The sequence below is a fragment of the Chiloscyllium punctatum genome, chromosome 17 (genome assembly GCF_047496795.1).
Source record: "Chiloscyllium punctatum isolate Juve2018m chromosome 17, sChiPun1.3, whole genome shotgun sequence".
NCBI lineage: Eukaryota > Metazoa > Chordata > Chondrichthyes > Orectolobiformes > Hemiscylliidae > Chiloscyllium > Chiloscyllium punctatum.
In genome coordinates, this window is record NC_092755.1 from 91,824,891 (window position 1) to 91,841,367 (window position 16,477).

A 16,477-nucleotide genomic window follows, 5' to 3' on the forward strand; every position below is an offset into this window, starting at 1 on the left:
CTGCGCCTGTCCCACTGAAGTCATCTCTTCCTACTTCAACACTGTCCTGTCCCCCTTAGTCCAGGAACTCTTCCACCCACATTTGTGACACTAACCACAGCTTTCACTTCCTCCAAGATTTTTGTTGCCCCAGCAACCAACGCCTCATCTTCATCATGGACATCCAGTCCCTGTACACCTCGATCCGCCACAACAAAGATCTCCAAGCCCTCCATTTCTTCCCCTTGCACCATCCCAACAGTAACCTTCCACTGACTCCCTTATCTATCTGGCTGAACTGGTCCTCACCCTCCACAACTTCACCTTCCGATCTTCCTACTTCTTTCAAACCAAAGGGGTAGCCATGGGTACCTGCATGGAACCCAGCTATGCCTGCTTGTTTGTCTGATATGTGGATCAGTCCATCTTCCGCAGTTACACAGGCCCCACCCCTGACCTGTTCCTCCACTACATCGATGACTGTATCAGCACCGCCTCATGCTCCCACAAGGAGGTTGAACAACACCTTTACCAACACCTTCCACCCCGACCTCAAATTCACCTGGACCATCTCAGACACCTCCCTCCCCTTCCTGGACCTCTCCATCACTGTCTCCAGACATATACTACAAACCCACTAGATACCTGGACTACACTTCCTCCTACCCTGCCTCCTGTAAAAGCGTCATTCCTTATTCCCAATTCCTCCGCCTCCATCACATCTCATCCCAGGATGACCGATTCCACCTCAAAGTCCCAGATAGCCTCCTTCTGTGATCGCAACTTCCCTTCCCACGTGGTTGACTATGCCCTCCAGCATATCTCCTCCACTTCATGCACCGCCACCCTTGAATCCCACCCCTCCTAATGCAACAAGGATACCTTCCACCCCACCAACCTCTGCATACATTGCATCATCTTCTACCACCTCCCATCGAGGCCCCACCACCAAAGATATATTTCCCTCTTACCCCATTAGCATTCTGGAGAGACTATTCCCTCCGCGACTTCCTCATCAGGTCCACGCCCCCCCCACCAGCTCTCTCACCGCTCCCGACACCTACCCCTGTTGCAAGAGATCCTCCTACATCCGTCAGAAATTTACCTGTACCTCTACCAAAAAGCACATGAGATGGGCTTCAGTTGCCTATCCCATTATTATGTAGATAGGAGCAGGTGTAAGCTGTTTAGTGCCTTGAGTTTACTGTTCAATAGGATGATGGTTGGACCTCAGTCTCAATTTTATCTTCCTCCATTAATTCCCTTAGAGATCAATAGGCTTTGGATACCATTTTGAATTCACTCATTGGCTAAGAATCCACTGAAGTAGCAAATTCTGAAGGTTAATGATCCTTTTGAGTGTAGAAATTCCTCCATCTTAAGTGACTACCCACCTGCTCTGAGATGGGCCCTGTGTTTTAGATTTCCCAGCCAAGGGAAACCTGTAATCATGACTCTTTCCTGTCAAGCCCCTTTGTAACTGAGTCCAAAGTGCTGTGTTGACCAATTATGTTGATTATTGGCTCTCTCTTGGTCACAATAGCACCTGCACCCCTTATCTGTGTGTCTGCTTCTCCAGCACTACTGTTCTGGTTTCTGATTGCTGGACTTTGTGTAATAGGCCTGAACTCCATTTGCGTGATTAAGTCCATCGTTACTCTGCCAAATAGACCCTTACCCTGCTGGTTATCTAACTAATATTCGGACAGCTAATTCAGTTAACAGGGCTGTCGGGAGTATGGCTCAATTCATGAATGCTGCCAGTGAGTCTTACTTTTCAACTTTGTATACAAGTATGTTCTTGTTTAGTTTTGACAACTGAATGAGATGTGAAATTTTTCTGACTTTTACTGTATTGATCTATGTGCAAAATAAATTGCTGGTCTCCTATTGTGTTGTTTGAGGAAATTCTTTCATATGTCTAACTTGACAAATTAATCCTTCCTGAAAGTTTCTTAAAATCGAGTGTATTTCACTATTCTTGGGCAATCTGATTGTGATACCTTCTACTAAAAAGATTTTCTAAAAATAATGCACTGCAAAGATTTAAATATGGCAAAGACTTCCAGCTGCTTTGCTCCCACTATCTGAAATTCTCCCTCAAAAACATTTAAGGGATTTTCTAGAATCCCTTAAAACCCATCCATGCAATTGGCTCCTTCCATAAAGAGATTTATTTTTTTACCTCTGATTTGTCTTTTGTTTCTTTATTTATTTTAAAATACTGTGTGAATGCAAGCTGCTAAGCAATTAACTTTCACTGTTTGGATAGTTAGACTTACTTCTAATGACTATCATTGAAGTATACTTCCATAACTTTACTATCTCTTCTGCATGATAAAATGTCCATTTCACAATGTGGTGTGCAATTTTGACGATCTATATTTCTTCGTCTTTGGTATCCAAACTGTAAAGACCATTTGCCCTCCAATCGCTTCCCAGAAAGTGGAAGGCTAAAAGAATTTTCTGCCTGGATTTATGCTAAACCATTTGACTTTGAATGTGTGAATTGAAGATTTTTTCAGAAGGGCACAATAGAACCATCAGTAAAGTGATTAACTATCTCCAAAGATGAGCAAAGTAGATGTAGAGCTGACAGCAAAACATGAAAAGTGAAGGACAGTAAAAGAACTTGTGACCATGGGACAAAACCCTAAATTATGAAGGACATTTTTAACTTGTTCCAAAAGTAGTTCTTTGAAAGAGACTGGTGCTGCCAAAAACAGCTGTAAATGCATGTTCGTTGGCTGTCTGGAGAGAAGCCCATGGAATATTGCACATACAGATGTGATAGGTACTTCAGCAACAACTCTTCAAATGGGAAAGAGGCAAGTGAAACAGACTAGGCTGTGATCTCTTGTGACTACAAAGATAATGGCAGGGCTGACAATCGTCTGTTTTTCTCTTTGAAGAATATGCAAGGACAGAGGTTAAAAAGCCAGTTTCAACACTACTGGCAAATGCTTGTGGGACTGTTCTTCTTGTATGTGCTAGGAAGCTAAGATTGGCCTGGGTTTAAGTGTAAGTTGGTTTGAAGTTCCAGTCAAAATATGTCCCCTAGTCACACCTGTGCAGTTAAGGGATACTCTTACTGAGTGCTGGAAGCCAGCTAAGCAGCAAACCAGACAAAAGGAGATGGCACAACAAAAGTTCAGTTTTTCACGCCGTATGCTGGAATTCAGTCACAGTTGAAAGGAATTCAGAACAGAATCGTGAACAGCCTGCTAAATTAAGAATCTTGAAATTGACTGTTTAGTTAGCAACATCTTCGCTGCTGGTAACCTGCACTTCAATGGCTGCAGCGTTCAACTGCTGGCTGTTCAAACAATGACAAATTCATATATCTTTAGTTTTTTGGACTCTCCTCTTCTTTCTAGTTCGTGTGCATGTCTGCATTTATTAATTCATGTTTAGTAATTAATGAACAAAAACTCAAGTTTAGAAAGCCTGTTTAAGTTTTATTCCCACAAAGGAAGGATCCATTTTAATTTAACTTTTTATTGCAACTAGCGACGGGGCTCAGGTGAATAAAGTTGAGTTAGTCCATCCCGCTTCACAGATGAATTTAACTATTTAGAATATTCCTGTAAGTTAAAGAAACTTGTAAGAAATTGGGGAACCTTGCCTGGGGTCTAGGCATAACAACAGCCTAAAGTCTGAAGAGATGGGCAGAGTGGCAAACATATAAGTTTATTAATGTTCATATTAATGAGGAAGATCTCTACGAAATGAATCCTTTTTAATAAATCAAAAGACTGCAGAAGCTGAAAATCTGAAATAAAAATGGGTTCTCCAGCTCTTTTTAATAAGTCTGACAGCATCTGTGGAGAGAGAAACAAAGTTGACATTTTAAGTTCCACTACTCTGGAGCCTTTGAATGAATCTTTGGGCTTCTGGACTTTGTTGTGCTGAACTTAGGAGTGCCTACCAACGCCCCCTCTAACTGTGCCCAGTACTTACTTTGTTTAACACTTTTATAACCAGTTTTGTTGGGATTTGGTATTCTCAATTAATTTTGGTATTTGGTATCTAAGAATGCTATGTCCCAGGGATTAGAGAATGACCATTGATCCAAAAGTACTTGTTTATGCATAAAGAAAAATGCCCTCCTGTTGACAATTCTTCATTTTCCATTTCTGAAATACATATTACAAATGCAGGTTCTCATTTTTTTACAACTTGAGATTGTTTACAAAGTGCACTTCAATCACTACTACATGCCTGTGGATACAGCATACTAACAGATTTATTTAAAGTAGTTGATCTAAACTTGCAGCAAGGAAAAATGGAAACATAACGAAGTATTAATGGCTTCCAGTAATTCAGGTTTTGGTGATTCTCAGTTAGTTATACATCATGTGCAGTATTATCAAGTTTTGAGAAGATTTGTAGCTCAGGTTGAGGTTTTGGATGTAGGTTTGCTCGCTGAGCTGGAAGGTTCATTTCCAGACATTTTGTTACCCTACTAGGTAACACCTTCAGTGAGCCTCAGGTGAAGCAATGCTGAAAATTCCTGCTTTCTATTTATATGTTTGGGTTTCTGGGGTTAGTGATGTCATTTCCTGTGGCGATGTCACTTCCCGTTCCTTTTCTCAGGGAGTGGTAGATGGGGTCTAACTCAATGTGTTTCTGTTTGTTGATAGAGTTCCGGTTGGAATGTCATGCTTCTAGGAATTCTCATGCGTGTTTCTGTTTGGTTTGTCCTAGGTTGGATGTGTTGTCCCAGTCGAAGTGGTGTCCTTCCTCATCCTTATGTAAGGATACTAGTGAGAGAGGGTCATGTCTTTTTGTGGCTAGTTGGTGTTCATGTAACCTGGTGGCTAGTTTTCTGCGACCAGAAACCCAAGCCACACTCCACTACATCAAAGACGTCTCAGAAATAACTGCCAGACTACTCAGACCCCTTGGCATCATGGTAGTCCACAAACCCACGAACACACTAAAACAGCAGTTAATGAACTCGAAAGACCCTATGCGGACAACGGGCAAAACTAATATCATTTACAAAATACTGTGCAAGGACTGTAACAAACACTACATTGGACAAACAAGCAGAAAACTAAGCTTATGAGCAATATAATTTGATAAGTAGATATCATTAATTATGCATTTACCAATGATTTGAAGTCAAACATAGTTGGGCCTGGACTAACAATCCAGATAAAAGTTTACAGTTCACCATGGTAGTTAGAGCAGTGACAGCATTCTGTATTTATATATTATTAGCATTCGAAGCATCATAAAACCAACCTAGCCTTACAGGGAACTATTAGAATAGATGTCCAAAAACTTGGTCAAGGAGATAATGATGTATTTAAGGAAGGAGAGGAAGAGAAGTGGAGAGTTCTGGGAAGGGAATTCCAGAGCTTAGGGTCTTGCAAACTGAAAGCAAAGCTGCATGTGGCAAGATAATTGAGATTGGGAGTGCTCAAGCGATCCAGATTGGAGATGTGCAGATGAGTTGTAGGGCTAGAGGAAATTCCAGAAATGGGAAGTTCAGAGCCATGAAGTGACTTGGTTTCAAAACTGATCTCCATATTGACTCCTATTTAAGGATTACATTTGGTAAAGGTAAATAGGTCTTAGTGTAACTTCAGATGACCTTGTTTGCAGACAACATGGGATGCTAACCAGGAATGCATTAAAATAATAATAAAAAGCTTGCATAAAGGTTTCAACAACAGTGGAGCTGCAGTGAGGTGAATTGGATGATGGTATGAAATTAAGATCAAGACATTGCATCGATTTATTTTTATAATGGCACTATCTTGTTGTTAATTATGACACCAAAGCTGTTTCAGCCTTAGTTACCAAGGAAGGGTTAATGGTTTCAGCCAGCTCTGTCTATTTAGTTGAAAGAAGTTTCTGCTTATCCAGGATTGGATGTCAAACCAGAATCTCAACAAGTTTGAGAGAAAGAGACATTTCGAGAAATTGCATTGAATTTTTTCGTTAAGTCGTGGGATGTTTGCTTATGAGCATTTATTACCCAGCCTTGAGAAGTTGATGGTATATATACAACTGAGTCTCTTGTTGGACCACTTTTAAAGAGTACTTGAGTAAATCACATTGTATAAATGGCAGATGTTCTTCCAAATGGACATTAATGGATTAGATCTTTTTATGACCATCCAGTGGTTACTTTTTTTTTTTAACCATTACTGATGATATCTCTAAATTCCATATATAACTAATTTACATTGTTCAGCTGCTGTAGTTAAATTTGAACTCTTTTTTTTTCTCTCTGGATCGTTAACCAAGATTATTGGATCTCCAGTCTAATAACGGAATCTCTTCTGCTGTTGTACCCTTGATGTTGTGAATGTATATCTGGAAATTATTGCATTGTCAATTTATGTTGCCAAGGAATTAATCTTCAGTATAGAGGGCTAGATATAAGACCTTGGCAGGTGACCAGAGGTAACAGCCCAAGAATGGGATATGACCAATGCAGGTGATTTGCTACATACCATTGGACAGATAAGGTTGGACCTAGACCAGTTCTACAAAGCTGTTTGATGTTTTTGTAGAATTACATTTAATTTTACTCAAAAATTGCATGAATCTGTGTAAAACTCTGTAAAAGTATACAGAGGGTTTGTCAGTCTGACATTGCATTGGGATATCGACCGACTTCACACTTATTGTTTAAAAAGCTGAGCTGTCTTGAGAATGTAATTTAAAAGAAGTTCTGGGATTTACATATTAAAGAACAGAAACCAGAAAATCCCATTATGAAAGTTTTAATCTAAGATTGTTTACTGTATCACATCTCCATGACACTGGACTCCTTTGGCTATAAATTCTGTGAGCATGATCTTAAACTTCACAACCACCTGATGAAGGACCAGTGCTCCGAAAGCTAGTGCTTCCATATAAACCTGTTGGACTATAACCTGGTATTGTATGATCTTTAACTTTGTCCACCCCAGTCCAAAACCAGCACCTCCAAGTGAAACTGTATGATAGTGGAGAGGTGTTAAAAGAGGATGGCGTGGTCAATCACATCAAAGTTAAATGATTTATTTCTGATTGCAATTGATTACTAAATTGATGAAACCTTAGATGTCCATTGATTTTAAATTTTAAGCTAATTTCATGGCAAGGACATTGGAAAATATTATTCCAATAATTTCATGTCATATGGTTAAATAACTTGAACAATTGAAGTATTGATTTTGAGAAATTTCATTCATTTGAATTAGTTGGCCTTTAGTTCCTTATCTAAATAGAATTATGCATCGGTATCAATTTCACTGAATTTAAGTTTTCCTTTTTCTTACATAATTGGTTCTTATGCTTTTTTCTCTTTTCATTTAACAGCGTGATAGTTGAAGGCATTGACTGCGGGAATAGACGCAGCTCCTCCACCATGTTGGCCTGCCTTCAGCGAACACAGAACCCACCTTCGCAACGTTTATCATGTCCCAGTAAAACACTGGAATCTATGAAATGTGAGTAGAATTTGATAGTTGGGTGTTTATATCAGTACAGCCATACTCATTCTGATTGTGATGGGGAGATGATTGTCCTTCATATCTTGCCTTAGACCTTCCCTGTATAAACTGCTACAAGTCTAATTAACAACAAGAAAAATGAAAGTGTTAGGTTTTCTAACTATTTCAAAGGACAGGAAAGTCAAGCAGTATATACGTCAAAATGAAAATGTATGAGAAATATGTAATCTACCTTCCTTAAAATGGATATGTGAGGAAAGTGAATCTGTAAATAACAAAATTAAAAGCAGAAACTGTCTGAACTGCACAGCTGGTATTATTACCTGAAGTGAGAATTGTTTGCTGTGTAAATACATCTTCAAAAGTGAAAGGCAAACAGTCTCCTTTTGTCAGGTCATACAAATAAATTGAGGAGGGAAAGATAGCAAACTACCTTGTGTAGATGCAGGAACCTATTACATTATATTAATGAGATAACTGAAGGATCTTAGAACAAAAGAATGCACATAATTTAAATGGCAACAACACAAAGCATGAGGTCTAAAATTAATCGGGACTTTATGAAAACATACTGCAGATGTACTAGCCCTGAGAAGTGAGGGAAAAGAGGCTATCACACTCTGCACATACCACATAAGAGTATGTTGTAATTGAGAGTCTAGACTTGCAGCATCAATTTACCTGATCAATCCAATCAACCTACAGAATACTGGTTCAGAATTAAGTGGGAGATGTTAAAATCTGTGAAGTGATTCAGGTCAAAGAGCTGTTGAGTGCCTTGGGAGAGAGATTGATGCAAGCTACAGAATATTATATAATCTTGCTTGAAATTAAAAGGGAATCTAAAGTGAAAACGAAGAAGCCTTGCATTTGCTGGAGTATTGTAGGAATATGCTACAGCAAAGTAGCTGTAGTGTGAGATATTGGAAGAATGAGCAGTAAAAGTATCTGAGACAAGTGATGCCTCAGGAAAGGAGTAGTGAAACTTCGGTAGGTAGTCAGTGTAGATGGTAAAAGGTGAACTGTAGAAGGTAGAAGTTAACTTAATCCATTGTAGTTACTAAATGAACATATGCAATTGTCTATTTGCTTAATGTTAGAGATGTACATTCATTATGCAAGACCAAATGACATTTGAGAACACGCTAATGTTTATCAGAGATGCAGCTGAAAATGGACAGCTTGTCAATGAAATAAAAAAATGAATATAGACAATAGACAATAGATGCAGGAGTAGGCCATTCAGCCCTTCGAGCCTGCACCGCCATTCAATATAATCATGGCTGATCATTCCCAATCAGTATCCTCTTCCAGCCTTATCTCCATAACCCTTGACTCCACTATCTTTAAGAGCTCTATCCAATTCTTTCTTAAATGAATCCAGAGACTGGGCCTCCACTGCCCTCTGGGGCAGAGCATTCCACACAGCCACCACTCTCTGGGTGAAGTAATTTCTCCTCATCTCTGTCCTAAATGGTCTACCCCGTATTTTTAAGTTGTGTCCTCTGGTTCGGCACTCCCCCATCAGCGGAAATATGTTTCCTCCTGCCAGAGTGTCCAATCCTTTCATAATCCTATACGTTTCAATCAGATCCCCTCTCAGTCTTCTAAACTCAAGGGTATACAAGCCCAGTCGCTTCAGTTTTTCCGTGTAAGGCAATCCCGCCATTCCAGGAATTGACCTCGTGAACCTACACTGCACTCCCTCAATAGCCAGAATGTCTTTCCTCAAATTTGGAGACCAGAACTGTACACAGTACTCCAGGTGTGGTCTCACCAGGGCCCTGTACAGCTGCAGAAGCACCTCTTTGCTTCTATACTCAATCCCTCTTGTTATGAAGGCCAGCATGCTCTTAGCCGCCTTCACGACCTGCTGTACCTGCATGCTTACCTTCATTGACTGGTGGACAAGAACACCCAGATCTCTCTGAACAGCCCCTTTACCTAATTTGATACCATTGAGGTAGTAATCTGCCTTCCTGTTCTTGCCACCAAAGTGGATAACCAGACATTGATCCACATTAAACTGCATCTGCCCACTCACCTAACTTGTCCAGGTCACCCTGTAATCTCCTAACATCCTCATCACATTTCACCCTACCACCCAGCTTTGTATCATCAGCAAATTTGCTCATGTTATTGCTGATACCATCTTCTATATCATTTAGATATATTGTAAAAAGCTGCGGTCCCAGCACGGATCCCTGCGGTACCCCACTGGTCACTGCCTGCCATTCCGAAATGGAGCAGTTAATCACTACCCTTTGTTTCCTATTAGCCAACCAATTCTCTATCCAATCTAGTACTTTGCCCCCAATACCGTGCGCCCTAATTTTACTCACTAACCTCTTGTGTGGGACTTTATCAAAAGCTTTCTGAAAGTCCAGGTACACTACATCCACTGGATCTCCCTCGTCCATCTTCCGAGTTACATCCTCAAAAAATTCAAGAAGATTAGTCAAGCATGATTTCCCCTTCATAAATCCATGCTGACTCTGTCCTATCCTGTTACTATTATCCAGATGTGCCGTAATTTCATCCTTTATAATAGACTCCAGCATCTTTCACACCACTGAGGTCAGACTAACTGGTCTATAATTTCCTGCTTTCTCCTGCCCACCCTTCTTAAAAAGTGGCACAACATTAGCCGCCCTCCAATCCTCAGGAACCAACCCCGATTCTATTGAACTCTGGAAAATAATCACCAGCGCATTCACGATTTCCCGAGCCACCTCCTTCAGTACCCTGGGATGCAGGCCATCAGGTCCCGGAGACTTATCAACCTTCAGACCTAACAGTCTCTCCAACACCAAATCCTGGCAAATATAAATTCCCTTAAGTTCAGGTCCTTCAGCCACTGTTACCTCAGGGAGATTGCTTGTGTCTTCCCCAGTGAACACAGATCTGAAGTACCCATTTAATTCCTCTGCCATTTCTTTGTTCCCAGTAATATATTCCCCTGTTTCTGTCTTCAAGGGCCCAATTTTTGTCCTAACCATTTTTTTGCCTTGGACATACCTAAAAAAGGTTTTACTATCCTCCTTTATATTCTTGGCCAGTTTACCCTCGTACCTCATTTTTTCTCTGCGTATTTCCTTCTTACTAATCCTCTGTTGTTCTTTAAAAGCTTCCCAGTCCTCAGTTTTCCCACTTATCTTCGCTAAGTTATACTTTTTCTCTTTTAACTTTATATGTTTCTTTACTTCCCTCGTCAGCCACGGCCGCCCATGTCTCCCCCTGGGATCTTTCTTCCTTTTAGGAATGAACTGATCCTGCAACTTCTGCATTATACACAGAAATATCTGCCATTGTTCCTCCACGGTCTTCCCTGTTAAGGTATTGCACCATTGAACTTTGGCCAGTTGCTCCCTCATAGCTCCATATTTCCCTTTATTCAACTGAAATATTGTCACTTCCGATTGTACCCACTCCCTCTCAAATTGCAGATTGAAGCTTATTGTATTATGGTCACTACTTCCCAATGGCTCCTTCACTTCGAGGTCACTGACCAATTCTGGTTCGTTACACAATACCAGATCCAGAATCGCCTTATCCCTGGTCGGCTCCAGCACCAGCTGCTCTAAAAATCCATCTCTGAGGCACTCCACAAAGTCTCTTTCTTGAGGCCCAATACCATCCTGATTCTCCCAGTCTACCTGCATGTTAAAATCCCCCATAACAACTGTAGTAACATCTTTGCGACAAACCAATTTCAGCTCCTGATTCAACTTACATCCGACATCCAGACTACTGTTTGGGGGCCTGTAGATGACTCCCATGAGGGTCTTTTTACCCTTAGTGTTTCGAAGCTCTATCCACACTGACTCTACATCCCCTGACTCTAGGTCCCCCCGCGCAAGGGACTGAATATCCTCCCTTACCAACAAGGCCACCCCACCCCCTCTGCCCATCAGTCTGTCCTTACGATAGCACGTGTAGCCTTGAATATTCATTTCCCCTGTCCTGTCCCCATGAAGCCACGTCTCAGTTATCCCCACAATATCGTATCTGCCAATTTCCAAAAGAGCCTCAAGCTCATCCACCTTGTGTCTAATGCTTCGTGCATTCATATATAGAATTTTTAATTTGTTACTGCTCTCACCCTTCCCCTCAACCCTTATTTCACTCAACTTTACAGCATGATGCCTTTTCCAGTTTTCTGCCTCCTTGATACAGTTGTCTTTCTTGACTTCTCTTGTTCTAACTACCCCTTCAATTTCCTTTTTAAACATCCAGCTTGTCCCCTCCCCCCCGCTACTTAGTTTAAATGTAGCGGTGTTGCAGCAGAAAACCTGCCTGCCAGAATGCTGATCCCTGATCTATTAAGGTGCAAGCCGTCTCTTTTGTAGAATTTATGGTTACCATAAAATATACTCCAGTGATCCAAGAACTTGAAACCTTGCTTCCTGCACCAGTTCCCCAACCACACGTTCAAGTCCATTATCTCCCGGTTTCTGGCCACACTAGCCCGAGGAACTGGAAGCAAACTGGAGATAACCACACTGGACGTCCTGCTTTTTAGCCTTCTTCCTAGTTCTCCAAAGTCTCGCTGTAGTATGTTCCTCCTCTTCTTCCCGACATCATTTGTGCCGACGTGTACCACCACCTCGGGCTCTTCACCCTCGTCCTTGAGGATGTCCTGCACTCTGTCCGCGATGTCTTTCACTCTAGCACCAGGAAGGCAACACACCATCCTTAAATCCCGTCTGCTGCCACAAAAACCCCGGTCAGTTCCTCTCACGATGGAGTCCCCTATTACCACGGCTCTGTGCGATGTCCGACTCTTCCGCTCTGCTTCTGCGGCAACTTTTGATTGACAAACATGGCCGCCTTGCAAACTGGCAGTGTCATCAGACTCTACTGTTTCCAAAAGCTTCAACTTGTTCCTGACAGGTACTTCTCCTGGCGTCTCTTGCACCTGTCTCCTCTCTGCCTTCCTCATCGTCTGCACTCTTCTGCTCTCTTCTGGCATGATTGGTGTAATAACATCACTGAAGGTCTTGTCCAGAAAGATCTCGTTCTCTCGGATGAGCCCAAGGTCTTCGAGTTCTTTCGTCAGTGCTGCAATATGCTCGGTCAATTGCTGAATGTGCGCACACTTTCCACACATATACGAGCCAGACACACCAGAGTCGTTGACCTGCCACATCAAACACGTAGCGCACTGAACCAGCTGAGCAGTCATGTCTTCACCCTCTTCAACTGTGGCGTAATCTCTTTACTCAACCTCCTTATCAAGATTCCTGAGCTGAAGCCTCACTCTTCGATCTAAACTTCCTTAGACCCTCTTCCTATGGCAAGTCTGTGGACTCTTAATTAAGGTTAGAGGAGGAGGGAGGGAGGGAGACCCTACTTTGTAGGACCTGGGGTTTAGAACACACCCACTCTAATAACAATCACTTACCTTCCCGACCGGCTTTGCACTCCGTCTGAACTTCCGCCCAGCTCCCGCCGCTCTCTGCTGCGAAAAGACCGTTGGTGTCGAGGTAAGTTCTTTATATAACAATCACTTACCTTCCCAACCGGCTTTGCGCTCCGTCTGAACTTCCGCCCAGCTCCCGCCGCTCTTGCTGCTTGTCCAGCCTGAACAACCAACTGCGATAGTGAATTTAATAGAATGATGTTCTGAAGTCTTGCAAAGAGGCACAAGTGGAGAGAGAAACAGAGTTAACATTTCAAGTTGAGAATGACCATTCTACAAAATGAGCAGTAGCTCTGAAAAAAATCATTTTTATCTGTGAATAATACTTTCTTTCTCCACAGATGCTGCTAAATCTTCTGTTAGCACTTCGTTTTTATTTCAATTACTTGATCATGCTTTTGGCTTTTTTTACTGTCATGAAATAGGCTGTTTTCAAAAGGAGGAAGAAAGCTTTTGGGGTGCATTTTGATGGCTGTATGAGAGGAGATGAAAAGGAAATCGTTGAGGGAAATAAGAACAAAAAATTACATTGAACATGTTCTGCCTTTCAGTTAGGTCATGAATAATCAGTGCTCAATTCATTTACCCATCTTTATTTCTTTTCGATTCCCTGATATGGAAGTAGGCCATTTGGCCCATTGAGTCCAAACCAACCCTCCAAACAATATCCCACCCAGACCACCTTACATTATCCCTGTAACTCTGCATTTTTCATAGCTAATCCACCCAACCAACACATCCCTGGACACTATGGGCAATTTAGCGTGGCCAATCTACTTAACCAGTACATTTTTGCTCTGTGGGAGGAAACTGGAAGCACCCAGAGGAACCTCATGCAGACATTGTGAAGAATTGTGCACATTCCACACAGACAGTCGCCCAGGGATGGAATCAAACCCAGGTTCCTGCCACTGTGAGGCAGCAGTGCCAATCACTGAGCCACTGTGCTGTCCAAAACCCTTAATAAATAGCTTTCAAACTTGGTATTAAATTTCAATTAACCAAACATCATCTGCTTTTTGGGGAATAAGTTCTAGATTTCTACTCTTTGTGAAAAATGCTTCTTGATTTTTGCCTGTAAGTAGCCTAGTTCTAATTTTGGTGATGCTGTCCTTTTCTGGATTCCTTCACTGAAGGCGATTATTTTTCTATATGTACTATATCAAATCCCTTTATCATTTTAATCACTCAATTAAGTTAGCCCTCATCCCTAAACTCAAGGGAATACGAATTGGTCTACATAATTTGTTCTCATAATTTTAACTTTTAAGCCCTGGTATCATTTTGATTATGTAATGGACACCAAAATCCCTGTACTCTATAACTCCGAATATTTCACTATATACAAAATATTTCTAAGATTTCTAATTTTGGTCCAAACTTTGCACTTCCTTACATTGATCACTGTTGTAGATATGCCTTCATTGTGTCCATGTTCTTTCGTTTGTAACTCCCTCCTTCCATTTGCACAATTTGTTTCTCCTTAACACAGTCAGTTGCAAACTTTGATGTGCAATACTAGATACTTTATCAATTATTTGGGTGAAGGTATATATAGCTTAAAGTAATACAGACAACACAGCTGCTGAGATAACACATAGTCATAGAGATTTACAGCGTGGAAACAGACCTTTTGGTCCAACTTGTCCATGCCTATCTAAATAAATATCCTAAATAAACTTAGTCTCATTTGCCAGCATTTGGCCCATATCCCTCTAAACCCATCCTGTTCATCCAGATGTCTTTTAAATGTTGTAATTGTACCAGTCTCCATCACTTCCTCTGGTAGCACATTCCATACATACAGTACCCTCTGAAAACAGTGCCCCTTAGGTCCCTTTTAAATCATTCCCTTCTCCCCTTAAACCTATGCCCTCTTGTGTTGGACTCCTCCACTCCGGGCAAATGGCCTTGTCTATTTACCCTATACATGCCTCCTCATGATTTTATAAACCTCTTATAAGGTCACCCCTCAGTCTCTGACGCTCCAGGGAAAATAGCCCCAGCCTGTTCAGCCCCTCCCTATAGCTTAAACCCTCCAGGTCTGGCAACATCCTTGTAAATCTTTTCAAAACCTTTTCAAGTTTCACAACAGTCTTCCTATAGCAGGGAGATCAGAATTGCGCACAATATTCCAATAGTGGCTTAACTGCAACTTGACCTCCCATCTCCTATACTCAATGCACTGATCAATAAAGGTAAGCATACCAAATGCCGCCTTTACTATCCTATCTACCTGTGACTCTACTTTCAAGGAACAATGAACCTGCATTCCATGGTCTCTTTTTGTTCAGCAACACTCCCCAGGAATCCTCATGTTATCCACGAAGAGAATTTGCCTGTTATTCCTCAACTATTTGCTATCTAGTGACCCAATAGCAATGCTGGTCACAAGGAAGCCTCTAATTCTATGAACTTGTAATCATTTGTGTGTGGTATCTCTCTTAATGCCTTCTAGAAGTCTACATAAGCAAGATACGTAGATATTTCCCTATCCACTTTGCTAGTGACCTTTTAAAATTTAGTTGGATTAAACAAGCATGAACTACCTTTCAAAATTTCATCAGTTTCTTCGATCAGCTCTAACTTGTTAGTGTTCATTCCATTTATTGAGAGCTCAAAATAATGTAACCATAATGTTAAACAGATTTGATTCTCTCCATTCTCTCCTTAAATACTAATTGTTCTAGATCTTCAATTTTTCAAAACTTATGCAATGTCCCTTGAAAAGGAATCTTTCCATTTCATATCACTCTCTCTTTTGCCAAATGTTAATTTTCCTGATCTGTTTATTTTCTATACCAAGTTGCCATGGCTCAGGCAGTCTTCCAGAAATTATTACCCAAGAGGGCTTACTTTTTAAATTTAGAGCCTAACACCTGAAGGAATAAGGCTGTGATAAAGACAAATGATATGTTGGCCCTCATGGCAAGAGGATTAGGGTACACGATCGGGGATTCTAGCTGTAATTGTCCAGGCCCTTGATGAGACCACATGTGAACTGTTGTGTGCAGGTGTGGCCTCCTTGACATAAGGTCATACAGTCGTAGAGTTGTACAGCATGGAAACAGGCCTTTCGGTCCAACCCGTCCATACCAACCAGATATCCCAACCCAATCTAGTCCCACTTGCCAGCACCCGGCCCATTTCCCTCCAAACCCTTCCTATTCATATACCCATTCAAATGCCTCTTAAATGTTGCAATTGCACCAGCCTCCACCACATTCTCTGGCAGCTCATTCCATACACGTGCCACCCTCTGTGTGAAAACATTGCCCCTGAGGTCTCTTTCATATCTTTCCCCTATGCCCTCTAGTTCTGGACTCCCTGACCCCAGGGAAAAGAGTTATGCCCTTCATAATTTTCTAAACCTCTATAAGGTCAACCCTCAGCCTCCGACGCTCCAGGGAAAATAGCCCCAGCCTATTCAACTTCTCCCCATAGCTCAAATCCTCCAACCCTGGCAACATCCTTGTAAATCTTTGCTGAACCCTTCCAAGTTTCACAACATCTTTCCATTAGGAAGGAGACCAGAATTGCGCACAATATTCCAACAGTGGCCTAACCAATGTCCTGTACAGCCAAAACATGACCTCCCAACTCCTGTACTCAATACTCA

General features: G+C 41.5%; 1 protein-coding gene across 3 annotated transcripts in view; it reads left to right on the forward strand.

Moving 5' to 3' along the window:
* fam222aa (family with sequence similarity 222 member Aa) overlaps positions 1 to 16,477 on the forward strand; it is a 370,821-nt gene that overhangs the window by 280,210 nt on the left and 74,134 nt on the right. For all 3 annotated transcript variants that reach the window (XM_072587898.1, XM_072587897.1, XM_072587899.1), the window contains one exon: positions 7,303 to 7,433. In XM_072587898.1, the coding sequence (XP_072443999.1) occupies positions 7,303 to 7,433 (131 nt within the window). The remainder of the gene's footprint in view (positions 1 to 7,302; positions 7,434 to 16,477) is intronic.